Genomic DNA, 16085 nt, shown 5'->3' with positions numbered 1-16085 from the left:
ACAACAGGTTTAATGCTGCTGCTGTGAGTTTGACTGACATGATCATACGACTAAACTCTACCTGAAGCTCTTTAACTTATTAACTTACTAAATTAATTGATGTGCTGACAGAGCTGTATTGTAAATATAAGATGCTGTTCAGACCCAAAGACTTTATCTGATCATTTAAAGTTGTTTTATATTGTGTGTTGTTGTGTTAAGTCAATAAATAAATAATAACTTTTTGTTCTCTTTTCTCCCTTCCGATCATGGGATGTGATTATATTGTCTCACAATGTAGTTTATATTTTGAGCAAAATTTTGTTTAGGAAACGTAAATGGAATAAATGAAACTAATGAGTTAAGAAATAACTGACAAAACTCTGATTACATACCCTTAAACAGAAGTGTTTTCCTTTGGTTTGAATCCAGTTTCTGCCTCACTGCACTCATGCAGCATGTTGAAACATGTTGCTCTTGGCTGCCGCCTGCTGGCAGAGAGGAGCATCATGCACTCTGGTGGAAGTGGACCAAAGGGCATCAGCTGTTTCCAGGCGGCTGCTGAAAGACTCTCAGTGTCTGAGCTGTTTTCACTTTTCTGTCTCCTCAACAGGCTCTTAACAAATCTTTTCCCCAGCAGCTGCTCCACTTTGACACTGAAGTGCCACTGTGTCTTCTCTGGTTAAAGTATGTCAATCAGTCTGAAGTCCGCTGCGTTTACACTTCACAAAATGCTCCAATCACGGCATTGTAAGATGTCATATCAAAAAATCTCCAGACATGCTCCAGATATGATCCAGATTCTTGCAAGAATCTCAAAAGGATATCTCCGGATTCTTGGGGTTTTTGGCGTGGTGATAAATTCCTTGTTTGGAAACAGTAACAGCTGTAATGCTTTGTCCAGCTGATGACCCTTCATATGTTCATTCTTTAATTTTTAACCTTACAGAAAATTTCTGACTCCATCAGTCATCCTTTGGATTTGTATAAAAAACAAATTTAAAGATCAATTCATGCACAAATCTGTAAGAATTCATTAGTGTTGGATCACTGACTCCCACAGATATGTTGAGTAGTTTAATTCAAATATTACATCTCACAGCTGTTTTATAAGATAATCTAACTAGACTGCAAATGTGGAGTGCAGCAAAATTTACTCTCATTTCCAAATGAGAAGAAGTTTGGATGTGGACTTGTTTGGCTTGTTTCTCCCCATTTCGGGGTATTGTGCACATATTATTTATTTCAATTTGATTAAATACAAGTTAGCAAGTCACATAAAGCAGTTGCAGTCAGACAAAGAGACAAACGAATTAAACTATTCACAAAAATATGATTAACTTTTATGTCCCTCAAAAAAATGAGCATCAGTTTCCTGCAGTACATCACAGTATGTACTGAAACCAGTCTAATTCATTATGACTATGTATCATGTAAGCACAATATTTTTTCACATCTGGGATTATCTAATCTGGCTGTCAGTGTTTGGGACATTAGGATATATTATTGAATCTACTGTGTTTTGTATTCCTTGTAGTGGTGTAATTATTGCTGTTATTTTATCATATTCAAACACTAGTTCTAATCATATCTTGATCTTGTTTATTCTCCTATATGTTTTATAACCACCATCTTTAAGGTACTGTTCCTATCTTGGTCCAAACATGGCTGTATAAAGAGATTTTCTGTCTCAGTAAATAAAGTTGGATATAATATTAGCTAAAATGATAGAGGTCTTAAATCTGGATTTTGACACAGGTATTAAAGATCAGGTAATGAAACAGGACCGGCTGTAAGACCCTTATCATGTTGTTGTGCATATTCCCGTTGCTCAACAAAGTCACAGACATCAGTTTCATCATAATGAACCTGATTATCTTTGACCTGTTGGTAAATCGGCCCTGATCGTGTCCTGCACTGCTCTGGCGCAACTCAGTGGAGTGTTATGTAACTACACACCTCGCTGCTTCACAGGTAGTGTAAGTGACTCACTGCCCTTTTGCACAGATTCCAACAATGAGCAATTTCAATTTTAGTGAGTTATTACAGTAAAGATTAGCAAGTAAAGATAAAGAACCGTCCACTGCACAGGTGTGAGAAGGCAATACCTGGATTTTATAGTAACACAGATAAAAGGCTTACACTAAGACTTTTCCCCTACTTTTTTTTTTTTTTTTTATCAAAGTGACTTAATAAGCAATGAAACTATTACTTTATAAAATTCACCAACTATATTTTTTGAACATATTTAACCAGGGCTTTATGTTAGAAAATATCTTGTTTTATCTGATCAGAAGTCCAAAACCTATATTCAGTTTATTAAAACTAGCATCTATTCAGATTAGCACCCAGAAATAAAAAAGCTATAGTCAGTGTTTTGTTTTTTTCATAGTATTTTTGCTTGAAAAAATTACTTAAATGATTGAATAGTTATCAAAGTAGGCCTAGTTGTTGATTTATTTAAAAGAAAATGCATACCAGCCTATATACAGCATTACACACTTGTACAAAGTAAAATCAGATAAGATAAACCTTAGGCTACATAGGTGTTGTGCATAAAATTGAAGCGTAAAATAGTGTTCGTTGTCCTGGTGACAGTGGTGGAAGAAGAATCAGATATTTACTTAATTAAAAGTAGCAATAACATAGCCTAATGCAGAGAAACTCAGTTACATGTAAAAGTGCTGCATTCAAAATAAAGTATTATCAAAAATAGCAAAAGTACTTATTATACAGGTTGGCCCTGAATATTGTAAATAGTGTGCAAATGTTTTAGATGTTCTTCTCACACAATAACACAAAATTGTACAGTTCTATATATTATAATGTTAGGTCATAATTATTGATCCAAGTTGCTAATGTTGCAGCCTGTGAAGTTGGGGCTCATTTTAACTACTTCATGTAGGTTACTGCCTGGTAGCTTAACTGTGCACCTGGACAGTAAACTGGACTGGTCCCTGAACACGGATGCCATTTACCGGAAGGGGCAGAGCCGGCTCTTTTTCCTCAGGAAGCTCAGGTCCGTTGACGTTTGCAGTGAAATGCTGCACATGTTTTATCAGTCAGTGGTGGCCAGTGTACTCTTTTATGCTGCAGTCTGCTGGGGCAGCAGCATGTCAGACATGAACACAAGAAGACTGGATAAGCTTGTCAGAAAGACTGGGTCTGTGCTTGGCAGGAGTCTGGACTCACTCAGGACTGTTGGATGGAGGCCATCTTGGACAATACCAACCATCCTCTCCACAATATTCTGGCAGGACAGAGAAGCAGCTTCAGCTGCAGCAAATGTCTCATCTCACTGTGCTGCAGGACAGAGAGGTTCAGGAGATCCTTTGTTCCCACTGCCATCAGGCTAAACAGCACCTCAGCCAAAGGAAGTGGATCAATCTAATTATTATTGTTCATTTATTAACTCATGAGCTAATGGACACATGAATTTCCCCTAGGCGATAACTAAAGTATGTATGTATGTATGTATGTATGTATGTATGTACCTATCTATCTATCTATCTATCTATAGACCTACTAATAATTTATTAGTTTATTATATTTCTATTTTTTTTTTATTTAAATTGAATCTGCAAAGTAACTAGTAACTAAATAAATATAGTGAATTCAAAAGTACAATTAAGTATGCGGTAATATAAATGGAAATACAAAAGTAAAGTCCAAGTACCTTAAAACTGTATTTAAGAAGAGTAGGCTACTTGAGAAAATGTACTTAGTTACTTTCCACCACTACCAGTTTGCTATATTTCCAACATATAAAACAAACCAGTAATAGCATGCACTGGCCTCAGACTGGTCTCAGACTGGTCTCAGAGTTTCTTCAGAGGTTAAACAGTCTCAATGTTCACGATTCCACCTGACGCTAAACGTCACACACAAGCCCCGCCCCCTCTGCCTCCATCACTGCATGCTCGAGACCGAGAACGTGCTCCCGCTGCGTCAACCCGCTCACTGACAGAGTGAGACATAGCGGAAATCACGGCTTTTACCTTCACAATAAAAGTTAGGACTGCAAAGTGTGCTAAATTATTCTTTCCAGTTATTAATTAATTTACTGAGTTCTTTATTGGTTCTTTCTCAATACTTTGTTAATTGGCTTTTTTCTATTTTAATCTATCTTTAATTTATAAAATGACTTGTCACGTTACTTAGAATGTGAAATTAACTGCAAGTGAATATGCTTATAATGTATAAATCTATAAATAAGAAAGAAATAATAGGAAATTGTCTGAAATTGAATCAAAATTCTGCTCTTAGTAGATGAGATGCGTCAGAGAAATCATGTAATAAGGAGAATGTAGTGCCACACTGACAAGTGCAGACCCTTACAGACACAGCTTTTAGCTGTGGTAAATGCCAAAAAATAAAAGAGTAGAAGAATAAGAAGTTCAAATGCAAATAATAACTAAATTTACTAAATATGACTAAATAAATGACTACATCTACTCTATTCTTAGTGATACAGCTTCAGCTAATGTATTATAATAATAATAATTAATTTTTATTATTAATATTATTATTCAGACAGGAAGCAGACATATGCTAGGCTGTTAAATAAATGAATAAATAAAATAATATTACAAAGAGGCTAAAAACAATAGTAACTTATTTAGCTGCAACAAGTTTTATTTTGAAAGTTTAAAGCGGAAGCTCATCGTTTCATGATAGGTACCTTGTATCCCTGACGAAAGTGACTGTGGGAAGTGCATCTGGTGGAGCCGCATCCTCCCATCGCTCCGGACTCTAACCGGTGATAATCCAGCTAATATCAGCTGGATATACGAGCAGCAGCCACACTGTTCCCTGTCAGTCGACCAGCTCAGCGCGGTCGTGTTCGTCCCTTCCCTCCAGAAACTTCTAGAGCCCGGGAATTTAACGGAAGAGAAAGCTCCTAAAAATGAACGAGAGTGAGCTCAGTTCCCCGCTGGCGGAGTACGACTTCGAGCGGCGTTTCGACGAACGACGAGCCCTGGAATGGATGCAGGAAAACTGGTAAGAAGAGGAGAAAATTAACTTACAGAAATACCAGAAGAGAAACTGAAAATGTCGACGCCTTCCTCCTCCACCTCCTCCTCCTCCTCCCTCCTCTCCCGCGGCAGACTGTGGTGGGTGGTGGGCTTCTGTCTGTACTTCATGTCCTGTCAGGGCTGCTGGCCATGCGGACCCGCCGGTGTCTCCCGTTTTTTTTAAAAACTGGTCACATCTTCCTGCATTAATATGATTTATAATGCACATTGATGCATCACAGTTTAGCCTGAAACTCATTAATATTATGCAGTTATCTGAAGAAGCGGAAGAGTCCAATTTTACCCGCTTTAATTCAAATGTCCTTGAGGATGCAATGATAATGACTTCATCTGTGCTCCCATAGGCCAGGCATGGTCTAAATGAAGGACTTGATTTTATTTAATTAACAGCTGTTTAAATAAACATAGAAATAGTATAGTGTAGAAATACTCAATTACAAGCAAAATTCATGCATTCAACATTTAGTACAAACATGTAGTAAAAGTACAAAAGTATTTGCATCAATATCAGTAAAAGTAGTAATTTTGCAGAGTAGTCCCTTTCAGAATAATGTGTATTATAGTGCAGATGGGAAAATTTAAAGACTTTATAAGACAATTACTAATTTCAGTCACTTTTCATGCTAAAATATTGAATGAATGCCAAATACTCTCTGATTTCCAGCTTCTCAAATGAGAGGATAACCTGTTTCTCCTCTCATATATCATTGCAAACTAAATATTTTTGGGTATTTGGACAAAAACAACTACCACGTTATATGCTACATGGAAGCTTGTTTCCTTATCTTAACCCATAATAATGCATCAGAATTTATTTTTGTGTTATTAGTCTGAACCTGCAGATTAACTAGTATCTTAAATTGAATTGTTGTGCAGTAGCAGCAGCAGCTGTATTTAATAACTTTCCACCTCTCATATAAACACTTTCTGCTTGCCCAATAAAAAGTCTAACAGAGGGAGTGATCCGTCATTGAGCAACTCCACCAGGGAAACCTAGTAAGACTGCATTTTTTAGCCTCACTTTGATGTAGCCGTGCATGACCGCAGCGTTGTACAGCTGTGCTTCTGTCACAGAGGCAAGTGAGCTGTCAAATGAAGAGTCATAAAGCTCAGAGGAAAAGGTGCAGCAGCAGCCAAATGCTTCCCATTCCTCCTCCTCTGCTCTGTCCAGGAGCTGCACACTCTGCACTTAGCATGAAAAATATAGACACCTTCAAGAGTAACAAGTGATTAACGGCCGCAGAGCATGGAGCTTTTTAGCTTTATAAATGACTTAAATGAAAAATTATGAAAATCGTTGATTAATTAGATAAATTTTCTGTTGTTCCACTGATGGATTAATCCACTAACTGATAGTAAACCACACTGTTTTCTTTAACAACATATATCAAACATCTCAAATATTAAATGTTTAAATGCAACCTGAACTTTGCCTAAAAATTAGTCAAAAAAAGCAAAATCTTCTGAAATCTTCTTCGGATCTGAGACGAAGTAAACAAGATCATGAATCTGATCAGACATTCAGATTTGACTCATTGTGGTCAGTACAAAAATATATACATATAAAGGTTTGATACTCAGCCCAAACTATCACCTGTCTCTCCTCAATTTCCCCTTTTTTTGCATAGGACACACACGCAGTTACACAGGAGTGTAATTAAAGTGAAACATGCACCGTGTTGCATTGTGGTGCTGCAGTTTGCAGAGAGAGAGGGGCGTCTTCTGTTGTATCAGCTCCTGTTCTCAGGCAGTATTAATGAGTTGCACACCTTTAGCCTGCAACAATAGCTCTCCTCCTTTTATCTGGCTCTCACACACACACATATATACACACTCTCACATATCTCTTTCAGTGCACTTGCTCTTGGAAGTGTGTGTATTGAGAGCTGCTGGACACCAGAGTCAGATTCCTTTAATCCTTCAGCATCATCTGATGGTTATCTGATTTTATTTTGACAGTTTTCAGTTCAGGTGGTCTTTATCAGAGACACACCAGTTCGGCCTTTTCTCTCCTGATACTGATACCTCGACTCTGTGGAGTATCTGTAGAGAGTAAAGAGTACTGATCTGATACCAGAGCCCTGTTCTCCTGAGTTTTAGCTCTGTATACTCGCGTAGCCATGATGCTAACAGCTGGATGTAACTGAGAGGGAAAACACAATCTTATGACATTGTCAAAGTACCTGTATTTAATGTGGATTGGTAACATCTGGTCGATAGAGTCTTCATTGGAGGTGAAGTGGTCTGTTTCAAACCACCTGAACCTCAGGTGTCCCCAGAAATACTGCAAATTATAATTCAGTTATTTCCTTTGACGATGTTGCTCTTATTCCATTCAGCTTTATTTAACTTGGTTGCCAAATTTTTGACATTTGACATTTTGTTCTGTGGGGCGCCTCGGTGGCTCGCCTGGTAGAGCACGTGCCACATGGACTTGGTCCTAGCCGCAGTGGCCATGGGTTTGAGTCCGACCTGCTAGCCTTTGCTGCATGGTATCCCCTCTCTCTCTCCCTGACTTTCCTGTCTCTCTCTCATTGTGCTATCACAATACAGACAAAAAATACCCCCAAAAATGAACATACCTGTATATTGCAGCCCTGTGGAAATGCTGCTCACTCTGCCTGAGGACAAAAGTTCAGAACAGCGTGGGAAAAGTATTAAGCGATTGACAGACAACTAATTGTCAAAATTGTTTTAAGTAATTAATCATTAAGACATTTATCAAGCAGAAATGATGGTTCCAGCTTCTCAAATGTGAGAATTTGCAAAACAAGTGAAATGAAGATGTTGTCTTCATTTCTTGACATTTTATAGACTAATCGATCAATCAAGGAGATACCGGAGTCTGCTATAATAACTAGTATTATAGATACAGTATAATCCTTTATTTAGACAGGTAGTCACGAGCAGAGCTAGACTGACTAAATGCAAAGAGATGCAGGTTTTTCTGCCACTCTGGGATCCACCAGGGACGATTATCAGAAACCCCGGCAGCATTAACTGGGTCAAGCAGCAGCATCCACTCAGCCTAATATGTATTGTGCCAATCTGGATTTGTCATCTGGCTGATTCCCAAACCACCTCAGACACACGCACACAGCCTCACAGATGTCACGCCTCCACAGACTCTTCATTTATGTAAAGACAGACAGGATTTCAAAAAAATCAGGCAGGGTCAGTGTGTGTGTGTGTGTTTTTTTTTTTTGTTGCAGGAATATAATATTTCCCTCCAGTGTTCAGTTTTCAGCTCAGCTGTTTCTGCCTGAGCTCAGGAGTCACCTTTTCTGTCCTGTCATCATTTCATGCTGCCGGCTGTAATTGAACCTGTAGCAGTGGGGGCTGATAAGCCAGGTGGAGCAGAGCCCAGTGAAAATTGCCTCATCACTCAGACCTGCAGTCTTAATGATCAGAGTAAATAAGTCTGAGCTGGTGAAGGAGGGGTTTGTATAAAACTGAAAAACCCATGATGTCCACATCATGTGTTGACCTGCCAAAAAGCCCTACGAAGCAGACGGTGAAGTCATGTCATTTGTTTTTAATTGCAGTCGTCTGGTTCGTTCACCCTAATTGTGTAACATCTTTACGTAACAGCACACAGCACATCTGTATAATCATCTTGTGTTTCAGGGTCTGATGAGGTGATCCAGGGTTTAGCCGCCATGCTGTTTGTCAGGGGAAGTCGTTGTCTTCCTCTTTCTGTCGTCTGACAGGGGTCGAAGTACATGAAGGGCTGGTGACGCTGGAGGTTATTTCACTCAGCGAAGCTCAATACTGATTTTAAGATATCGGCTGTTTGGACACTTTTCATGTTAAAGAGAGTTTTTCTCCTCTTTATCAGTTGAACTTTACAGGTGGAATCAAACGTTTAACACTGAAATTTCCCCAAAGTAGCGGCTGTTAAATGTCACACAAAACAACATCCTTCACTTCTCAAGGTTTAAGTAAAACAAAAACCTGCACACTGCTCACAGAGTTTTGACTACAGATGTTCTCCTTTAGGAGAAGGTGGAGTTTGAGCACACCTGTATATTCTATTATTCTCTGACACGCTTCTGTGTGAAACTTTTTAAGCCTTTAGAAACTCTTCAGCAGAAATCCAGATTACTTGGGTCCCTGTTCTGTTGCTGGTGTTAGTGTGGATCAGGTCCACATATGATATTGAAGATCCTGGATTTGAGAGTTGATGTTTCATTTCTCTCTCTGTATTTGTGTATTTCTGTGCATAATGATTTTATGTCATGAAGATCTTTTTTCTCTCTTTTTTTTTTTTACTTTAAATTTATTGAACAGACAGATATTATTACACCTGGACCAAAAAATAGTAACACCACACAATGTAATACAACACTACATTCTCAAATTTACATACTGAGCATTGAAAGCTCAAGTGTTCCTGTTATTTTCGTGCTGTAGGTTATAAATAGTACATGTTTTTTAAGGTGGCACAGTGTGAAGTGAGTTGTGTTAATTATCAGGCTGGCTAATTAAGTCCATTCTACTTTATTCACCGTTGCTTATTAGTGCATTATTGTGTTTTGTCCTCCACAGGAGCAAGTCATTCATGTTCTGTGGCCTGTATGCTGCGTTCGTGTTCGGGGGTCAGCACTTCATGAGGGAGAGGCCGAAGCTGAACCTGCGACGCCCGTTAGTGCTGTGGTCACTCAGCCTGGCCGTCTTCAGGTGAGTCACAACTTTAATACATCACAAAGATTTTTCTTTTCATGATTGGTCATTTTCCCATTTTAACCTGTGTCGTGGATCATTTTAGAGTCAGAGAAGTTCCCCTAGGGGATAAATAAAGTATCTATCTATCTAGATTTCACATGTTGGAGGACGTCACTGCATCTCTTCGTTTCGCTGTAGTTATTATTATTATTATTTGGGTAATACATCACATTATCTGTGCAGATAGACTGGCAGCTGATTTGATGGCGTCTCCTCAACTCGACATCTTTTCCTTTCATCCCTTCCTCATGTTTTGACTGAGATGCGGGGAGGAGACGTTTAAAGTTACTGAGACGCAGCCCGGAGTCAGACTGCAGGAGGCGGTTGCTGGATGAGTGCAGGGAGGGAACTGAGCTCACAGAGCGCGATTACATCTACAAAACGTTGAAACCAGTGGGATGACACAACTATCACCAACACATTCCTCACTGGATTAAAGCCGTGTGCCGTGTCCTCAAAGGAAAGATGACAATGATCTTTACACCTCACAAGCTAAAACCCCCTATCCTCTGTCATATTTTTTTGACACTTAAGACCAACAATTAATCAGGTAATTTAGAAAATATTAATCGATAACAAAAAAAAAACATTAGTGCATCTCTATTGTTGCATGATTTCCTCTTTTTCTCTGCCTCTACTTAAGCCCTTTTGAATTAGATGTCCACATTTTATTTACATGCCATTAGATGAGAGATCGTAGATTACAGTAATACCCTGGAGAATTATGTCATTTATATGAAATCCAATTACCATATGAAAACCACACTTACATATTTAAAGCCTGTGCTGCTATATGTAACTCAAAGTGTTACACTGCTGAAAAAAAAAAAAAAATTCCAAACATGGTGCCTACTCTGTCTGTAATCGCTGCCAGGAGCGTTTGTAGAGATTGTGACCCAGTTGGCAGGTCGCAGCGGGCGGTGCTGCCGTCCTGAGCTCAGAGCTCCATCACCGGTGGATGTGTGGTGCACTGAGCCCTCGCTCTAATCTTAATCCCTCCGAGCAGTGGGTATAACCCGCCCTCTCCACCCCTCAGCTGTCTGCACTCAGGGCATGACAGTGTGACTTTTGGGTGTCACGGTAACCGGATACCCAGTCCCATGTATTTCCTTTACCACTTAAACACACACTGTAGTAACACTCAATATTGCACTAAATATTTATTCATCCGCAGCTGAAAATAGTCCCCAGTAAATGCACTATTTACTCCTGTTTGAGTAACGATTGCTAAAAAGTAGAGGGAGCAGCCGTTTTGGGAAGTTACTGACCCCTTTTTAAAAACTGACACTACATATTTATGAGCTGCTTTTTTAAAGATTTACATCCGCAGTAACCCGCGGGTTTGGTGCTCCACAGACAGTGAAGTATCTTTATTGTCATTGTCAAAAACAACAAGACAACGAAGCAGCTCCCTGAGTAAAACAACACAAAACATAACTCTTAAAACTACCAGGAAAATAAGAAAACGACGTCGTCTAGGCGAGTTCAAAGCTCCTGCAACCGTGTGTGCCGCCATCTTGGATTTGTTGACAATAACAAAAATCTAGAACATCATTTGTTTCTTCCTTTAGCACAAAACTCTTTACACAGCCTTATGAATTAGAAAACATAACGAGGAAGATGATGAGATTTTCATGTTTTTTGCACAACAGAGGAGCGACTTCTCCTGCAAATGAATATTTTAGACATTTTAAAGTCAATATGGAAAACAAATACCAACTGAAACTTGCCTATCTGTGTGTGTGTGTGTGTGTGTGTGTGTGTGTGTGTGTGTGTGTGGTAGTGTTGTTATTCCTTCCTGCAGTCTCTGGATCAATGTGTGATGGCACTATACTGTAATTGCAGAGCTCTGAGAGGCTTTTATTGACGTCACAGAGATGAGTAACACTGAGTCTTTATGGCTGCAGCAGGGCTGGAACAATGAACATGTGGAGCACAGAGTCTGGTCCACGGATGTTTTTACGTCATGGGTTGTAAAACTGGAGCTTTTAAGGCTGAAGTTCAAGATTTGTTTGAAATTTAAATGGTTTCTTTCTCGTCTGGAGAAAAATATAGTATATAAAATATAGTTTTGTAATCAGCACTGACTGAATAATTACACATCAGGTCTCAACAAGAAAATAATGACAAATGTTTAAAGATGCCTTGATAGTGATAAAATTGTGTGTTTTAACTTGGTGTCTATTATCTTTAAACAGTAGAACATTAAGACTGAAAATGGCTGTTAAATAGCAACAATGAAAAGGAAGATGAGACTTTTTAAATAAAATGTGCTGCAGGGATTTATTTTTATTTTCATTACTGCTGGTGAACTCTATCCTCTCTGTATCCACGCCCTCGTCTGGCATGTTGTCTTCAGCGAATCCTCCTGTGCACATTGCATATTTGAACTTGTGACATACGCACATTTATCATTTTTAATCTCAATTTCTTTATCCTTTGTGTTTCTTTTTCCCTTTTTTTCTTTTTACTAAACAGCCACAGGAGCCTGTTGCATTGCTTTTCCCTTCACATATTTCTGGTATAAGAGACAAATAAACCTTTTGGAGCTTTTGAATTCTATGGAAACAGTTTTCACTATTATTTAATGCACCAAAATATGCAACCAAGAAAATTTAAATTGTACCATTGATAAGAAGGAATCACAGCCTATACATAACCCTTAGGACAATATACATATTTATTTAGGGCACAGATTCTAAGGAGTGTCATTCAACTGAAAATTTCTGTGTCCTGATGTCCTGATTTCTTGAAAGATCAGTTTTGACACTTTATGAATTGTATGATTTCCGAGTGTGGTTTAAACTAATGTGTGTGCATGTGGTGTGGTCTCGCTGCAGCATCATCGGAGCTCTCAGGACTGGACTCTACATGATGCACGTCCTCACCACCAGCGGCTTCAGACAGTCGGTGTGTGACATCAGTTTCTACAGCGCCCCCGTCACCAAGTTCTGGGCCTACGCCTTTGTTCTCAGCAAGGCCCCCGAGCTGGGTGAGTCCTCCTGAAACCTGTCCTGATACAGCCCTTTGTGATGACTGATTGAAAGCTGCAGTTCACACACTCCTGCAGCACCTAACCAAAAACTTTCAAGTGCAGATGTCTCAGATAAAACTGGGCTGAATTGAGGTGAAATGTTAGTTTTTTTAGATGCAGGTTACATTTAACTGTTGTCATAAAATATTTTAAAAGACTACATTATTGCAAAGTCAAACAGGTCCTGATTGCACATTGAAATAGAGGCATTTAAATGGTGTTAAAGAGTTCTAAAAAACTTTTACCAAATCAGCAGGTCAGTTTAAGATGCAATGCTTATATTTCTCTCTGTGTAAAGGGTAAAGAAGTTAAGTATGTCTCTTGAATCCCTCATCCAAATTGATTTAAAATGAAATCCATTAAAGATTAGATTTCCTGCAGCAGAAGAAACAGTAGTGACGTCCTGGATTTTCACAGGCATCTTCACTCCAGACATAAACTTCACGACCAAATCATTTCAGTCTTGAGGTATGTTCCTCGGAGCTCTTAAACCTTCCAGTAAATTTATCAGCAATTATCTTAAGAGCTGCCTCTCTGGATGGAGATGCTTTCTCTGCGTCTGCGCGGTTAATCTCGTCTCTCCGTGGTCTCTGTCAGACAGACCGAGGCCAATCGCTCTGGGAAATGATGCTGAGATGGCAGGAAAATTCTATTAGTGTATGATGGATACAGACAACATTTCCTGAAGCTGCAGACAGGAAGTGTGTCTTCATCCCCCTGCTGGTCAGGGCTTCACTTTACTGCAGGACACACGCTGTGTATATGTCTGTGCATATGAGCTTTATACATCAGTTTATTTATGACAACCTCTGTTTTACTTTTATAGGTTTCTGTTCATTCCAACGTTGTTCTCACTGAGGACAAAGACTTCGCAAAGAAAAACAAGCAGTCACATGATCAGACAGGTTGTAAACAGACTGACAGTTTTTATTCAGATGTATGGATGAAACCACTTTATTTGGAGGTAAAACTGAAAGGAAGTGCAGCTTAGATGATTATAATAATTCTTCACGGCACAGGAAAACTGCACACGCACAACTATGGTAAATGCAGCAGGTCAAAGCTGTCGACATCTAACTGTGAGGAATGTTAACAGCAGATAGTTTGGGTAATAATTTTATTGTTTATTTGCATTTTCTCCTTCAGAGAAGTTTAGCAAACCTAAAACCTGGATAGTGTTTAAAAGGTTTTGATGCTAAAAATGAAACACTTGAACTCAGGTTATCAGCTGATTCAGAGAACTGATACTAGATTTGGAACAATGATTGGAATCAGTTTATCTAATGTAAACATGAGGACTGCGGTCAGCAGCTGGCAGTGACTGAATGACTGTCACTGATATCAGAAACTGGATCCATCACGTCATGACCAGAACCCAGTCTGCTCAATAAAGACTGTATCAAATACACGCACCCCAAACGTCAACAATAACCTGTCATCGAGAAATATGAACATGTAAAACATGAAAAAAAAAAATCCTTATGTGTTGCTCTGCTCAGACCTGGTATTAACATCTGTCTCGGGTGATTTAAGTACAGGTGTGAACGCACCCAAGATGCAATGAGGATATGTGATCACAAACGGTCACTCGAGACGCATTTTAAAGCCAGGTATGAACTGACGTACTTAGAGCTGTCCACCCATGATCCATGACCCATGAAGACGGATGTAAATGCAGGTCTGAACAGGGCCATTTAACAGAATAAGACAAAGGTGGCACATTTAAAAGTTAACGAAGTTGTAATTTCAGTTACGTATTATCTGCTCAGAAGAAAACAAGATTGTAATTCCGACCAGACATTCAATTTCCTGCTTCAGTTGATACAAAAAAAAGTATGAAGGTTCAGTTTCCAGCCCTTGTGAATGACTTCCCCCTCCTCCACTGTCTCCCTCAGGTGACACAGTGTTTATCGTCCTCCGGAAGCAGCGCCTCATCTTCCTGCACTGGTACCACCACATCACCGTGCTGCTCTACTCCTGGTACTCCTATAAGGACCAGGTGGCGGGCGGCGGTTGGTTCATGACCATGAACTACATGGTTCACTCTTTCATGTACACCTACTACGCAGCCCGGGCGGCCGGCCTGCGGGTGCCCCGTCCCTGCGCCATGGTCATTACGGCCACCCAGATCCTTCAGATGGTGATGGGCCTGGCCGTGCTGGGCCTGGTGTACCACTGGATGCACGATGTGCGCTGTCCATCCAACCTGGACAACATCACGTGGGGCTCGCTCATGTACCTCAGCTACCTGATCCTGTTTGCCTTGTTCTTCTACAACACCTACCTCAGAGGCTCCTCTGGGGACAAGGGATCCAAGGCAGAGTAGCACGTCTGCACTGTGCTCGACAGTCGTATTAAAGTGTGCCATAAGCAGAAATGACCAACAGTAAGGGGCCATGAGGGTGTGAGTCACAGCTAGTTACCCGGTTGCTCGGTCCTCCTCTTGTTATGACGTTCTCACCTGACTTTTTATCGGCATCTGTAGCTCAAAACACAGTTGGAGAGAGGAGACCAGTCTGGACTCAGCACAGTTTAATATGATCTCGTGATTAGTTGGGAGAACACAATGTAAAATGATCATAGAAGCATAAGGGCGAGTACCATGTTTGTGTTTGACTAACGTAGTACTCACTTCATTTAATTTATTGCCTTGGCAACTTGCGCTCACAAAAAAAACCGCCATATGAGGGCCAAATATTTGTCAGAGGTGGTTAGCAAATGTTTGTATGTTGTATGTGCATCTAAAAGCTCTGAACTAGAAAAATGTACATAAGAATTTTAAATTGTTAAAGGAGCTATTTGTACGTTTTGCTCTTGCTACATAGCTAGCGTTAGCATCAACAGCTGTTTACTTACCAGTCTTGGCAAGAGCTTCACCGATCATTGCGCTACTTCCTCTGGGCAGCTTGGATGCTACAGTGACTCGGTATCGGAAAGTGCCATAAGAGTCCGACTTGGCTTGGGCTAGCTGGTTAGCATGCTAACTTCAGTAGAAGACAAGATGTGATGTTTGATGCTGACCTCCCAACGTTTCTTCTACACTGGTAAGTAAACAGCTGTTGATGCTAATGTTGGCTATGTAGCAATAGCAAAACTTACAAATGGCTTTGAAGGATTTCTTCAACATTTTGTGAAATACGCTTCTTTGCACTCTTTCCTAGTGTGAGATGAGAAAATCCACATCGGTCTTATGTCTGGAGTCAGGAGGTGGTTAGCGTAGCATAGCATAACGACTCAAGGGGAAACGGCTAACCTGGTTCTGTGCAACACCTATAAAGCTGACTAATTTAAATGCTATATCTATTTGTTTC

The 16085-nt window shown here is 39.8% G+C and overlaps 1 protein-coding gene across 1 annotated transcript; it reads left to right on the top strand.

Annotated features, from left to right (window-relative positions):
- Nucleotides 1-4707: 4707 nt before the first annotated feature.
- Nucleotides 4708-15494, top strand: LOC111220434 (elongation of very long chain fatty acids protein 6-like). The gene is made up of 4 exons (XM_022743522.1): nt 4708-4980; nt 9564-9695; nt 12581-12732; nt 14670-15494. Exons 1-4 carry the CDS (start codon nt 4886-4888, stop codon nt 15098-15100), a joined length of 810 nt encoding a protein of 269 aa, XP_022599243.1. The 5' UTR covers nt 4708-4885; the 3' UTR covers nt 15101-15494.
- Nucleotides 15495-16085: the final 591 nt, after the last annotated feature.

This window comes from Seriola dumerili, unplaced genomic scaffold (genome assembly GCF_002260705.1).
Source record: "Seriola dumerili isolate Sdu_G_001 unplaced genomic scaffold, Sdu_1.0 BDQW01000068.1, whole genome shotgun sequence".
In the NCBI taxonomy this organism is placed as follows: Eukaryota; Metazoa; Chordata; class Actinopteri; order Carangiformes; family Carangidae; genus Seriola; species Seriola dumerili.
The sequence above is the reverse complement of the archived record's forward strand: the minus strand, read 5'-3'. Positions and strand labels throughout refer to the sequence as shown.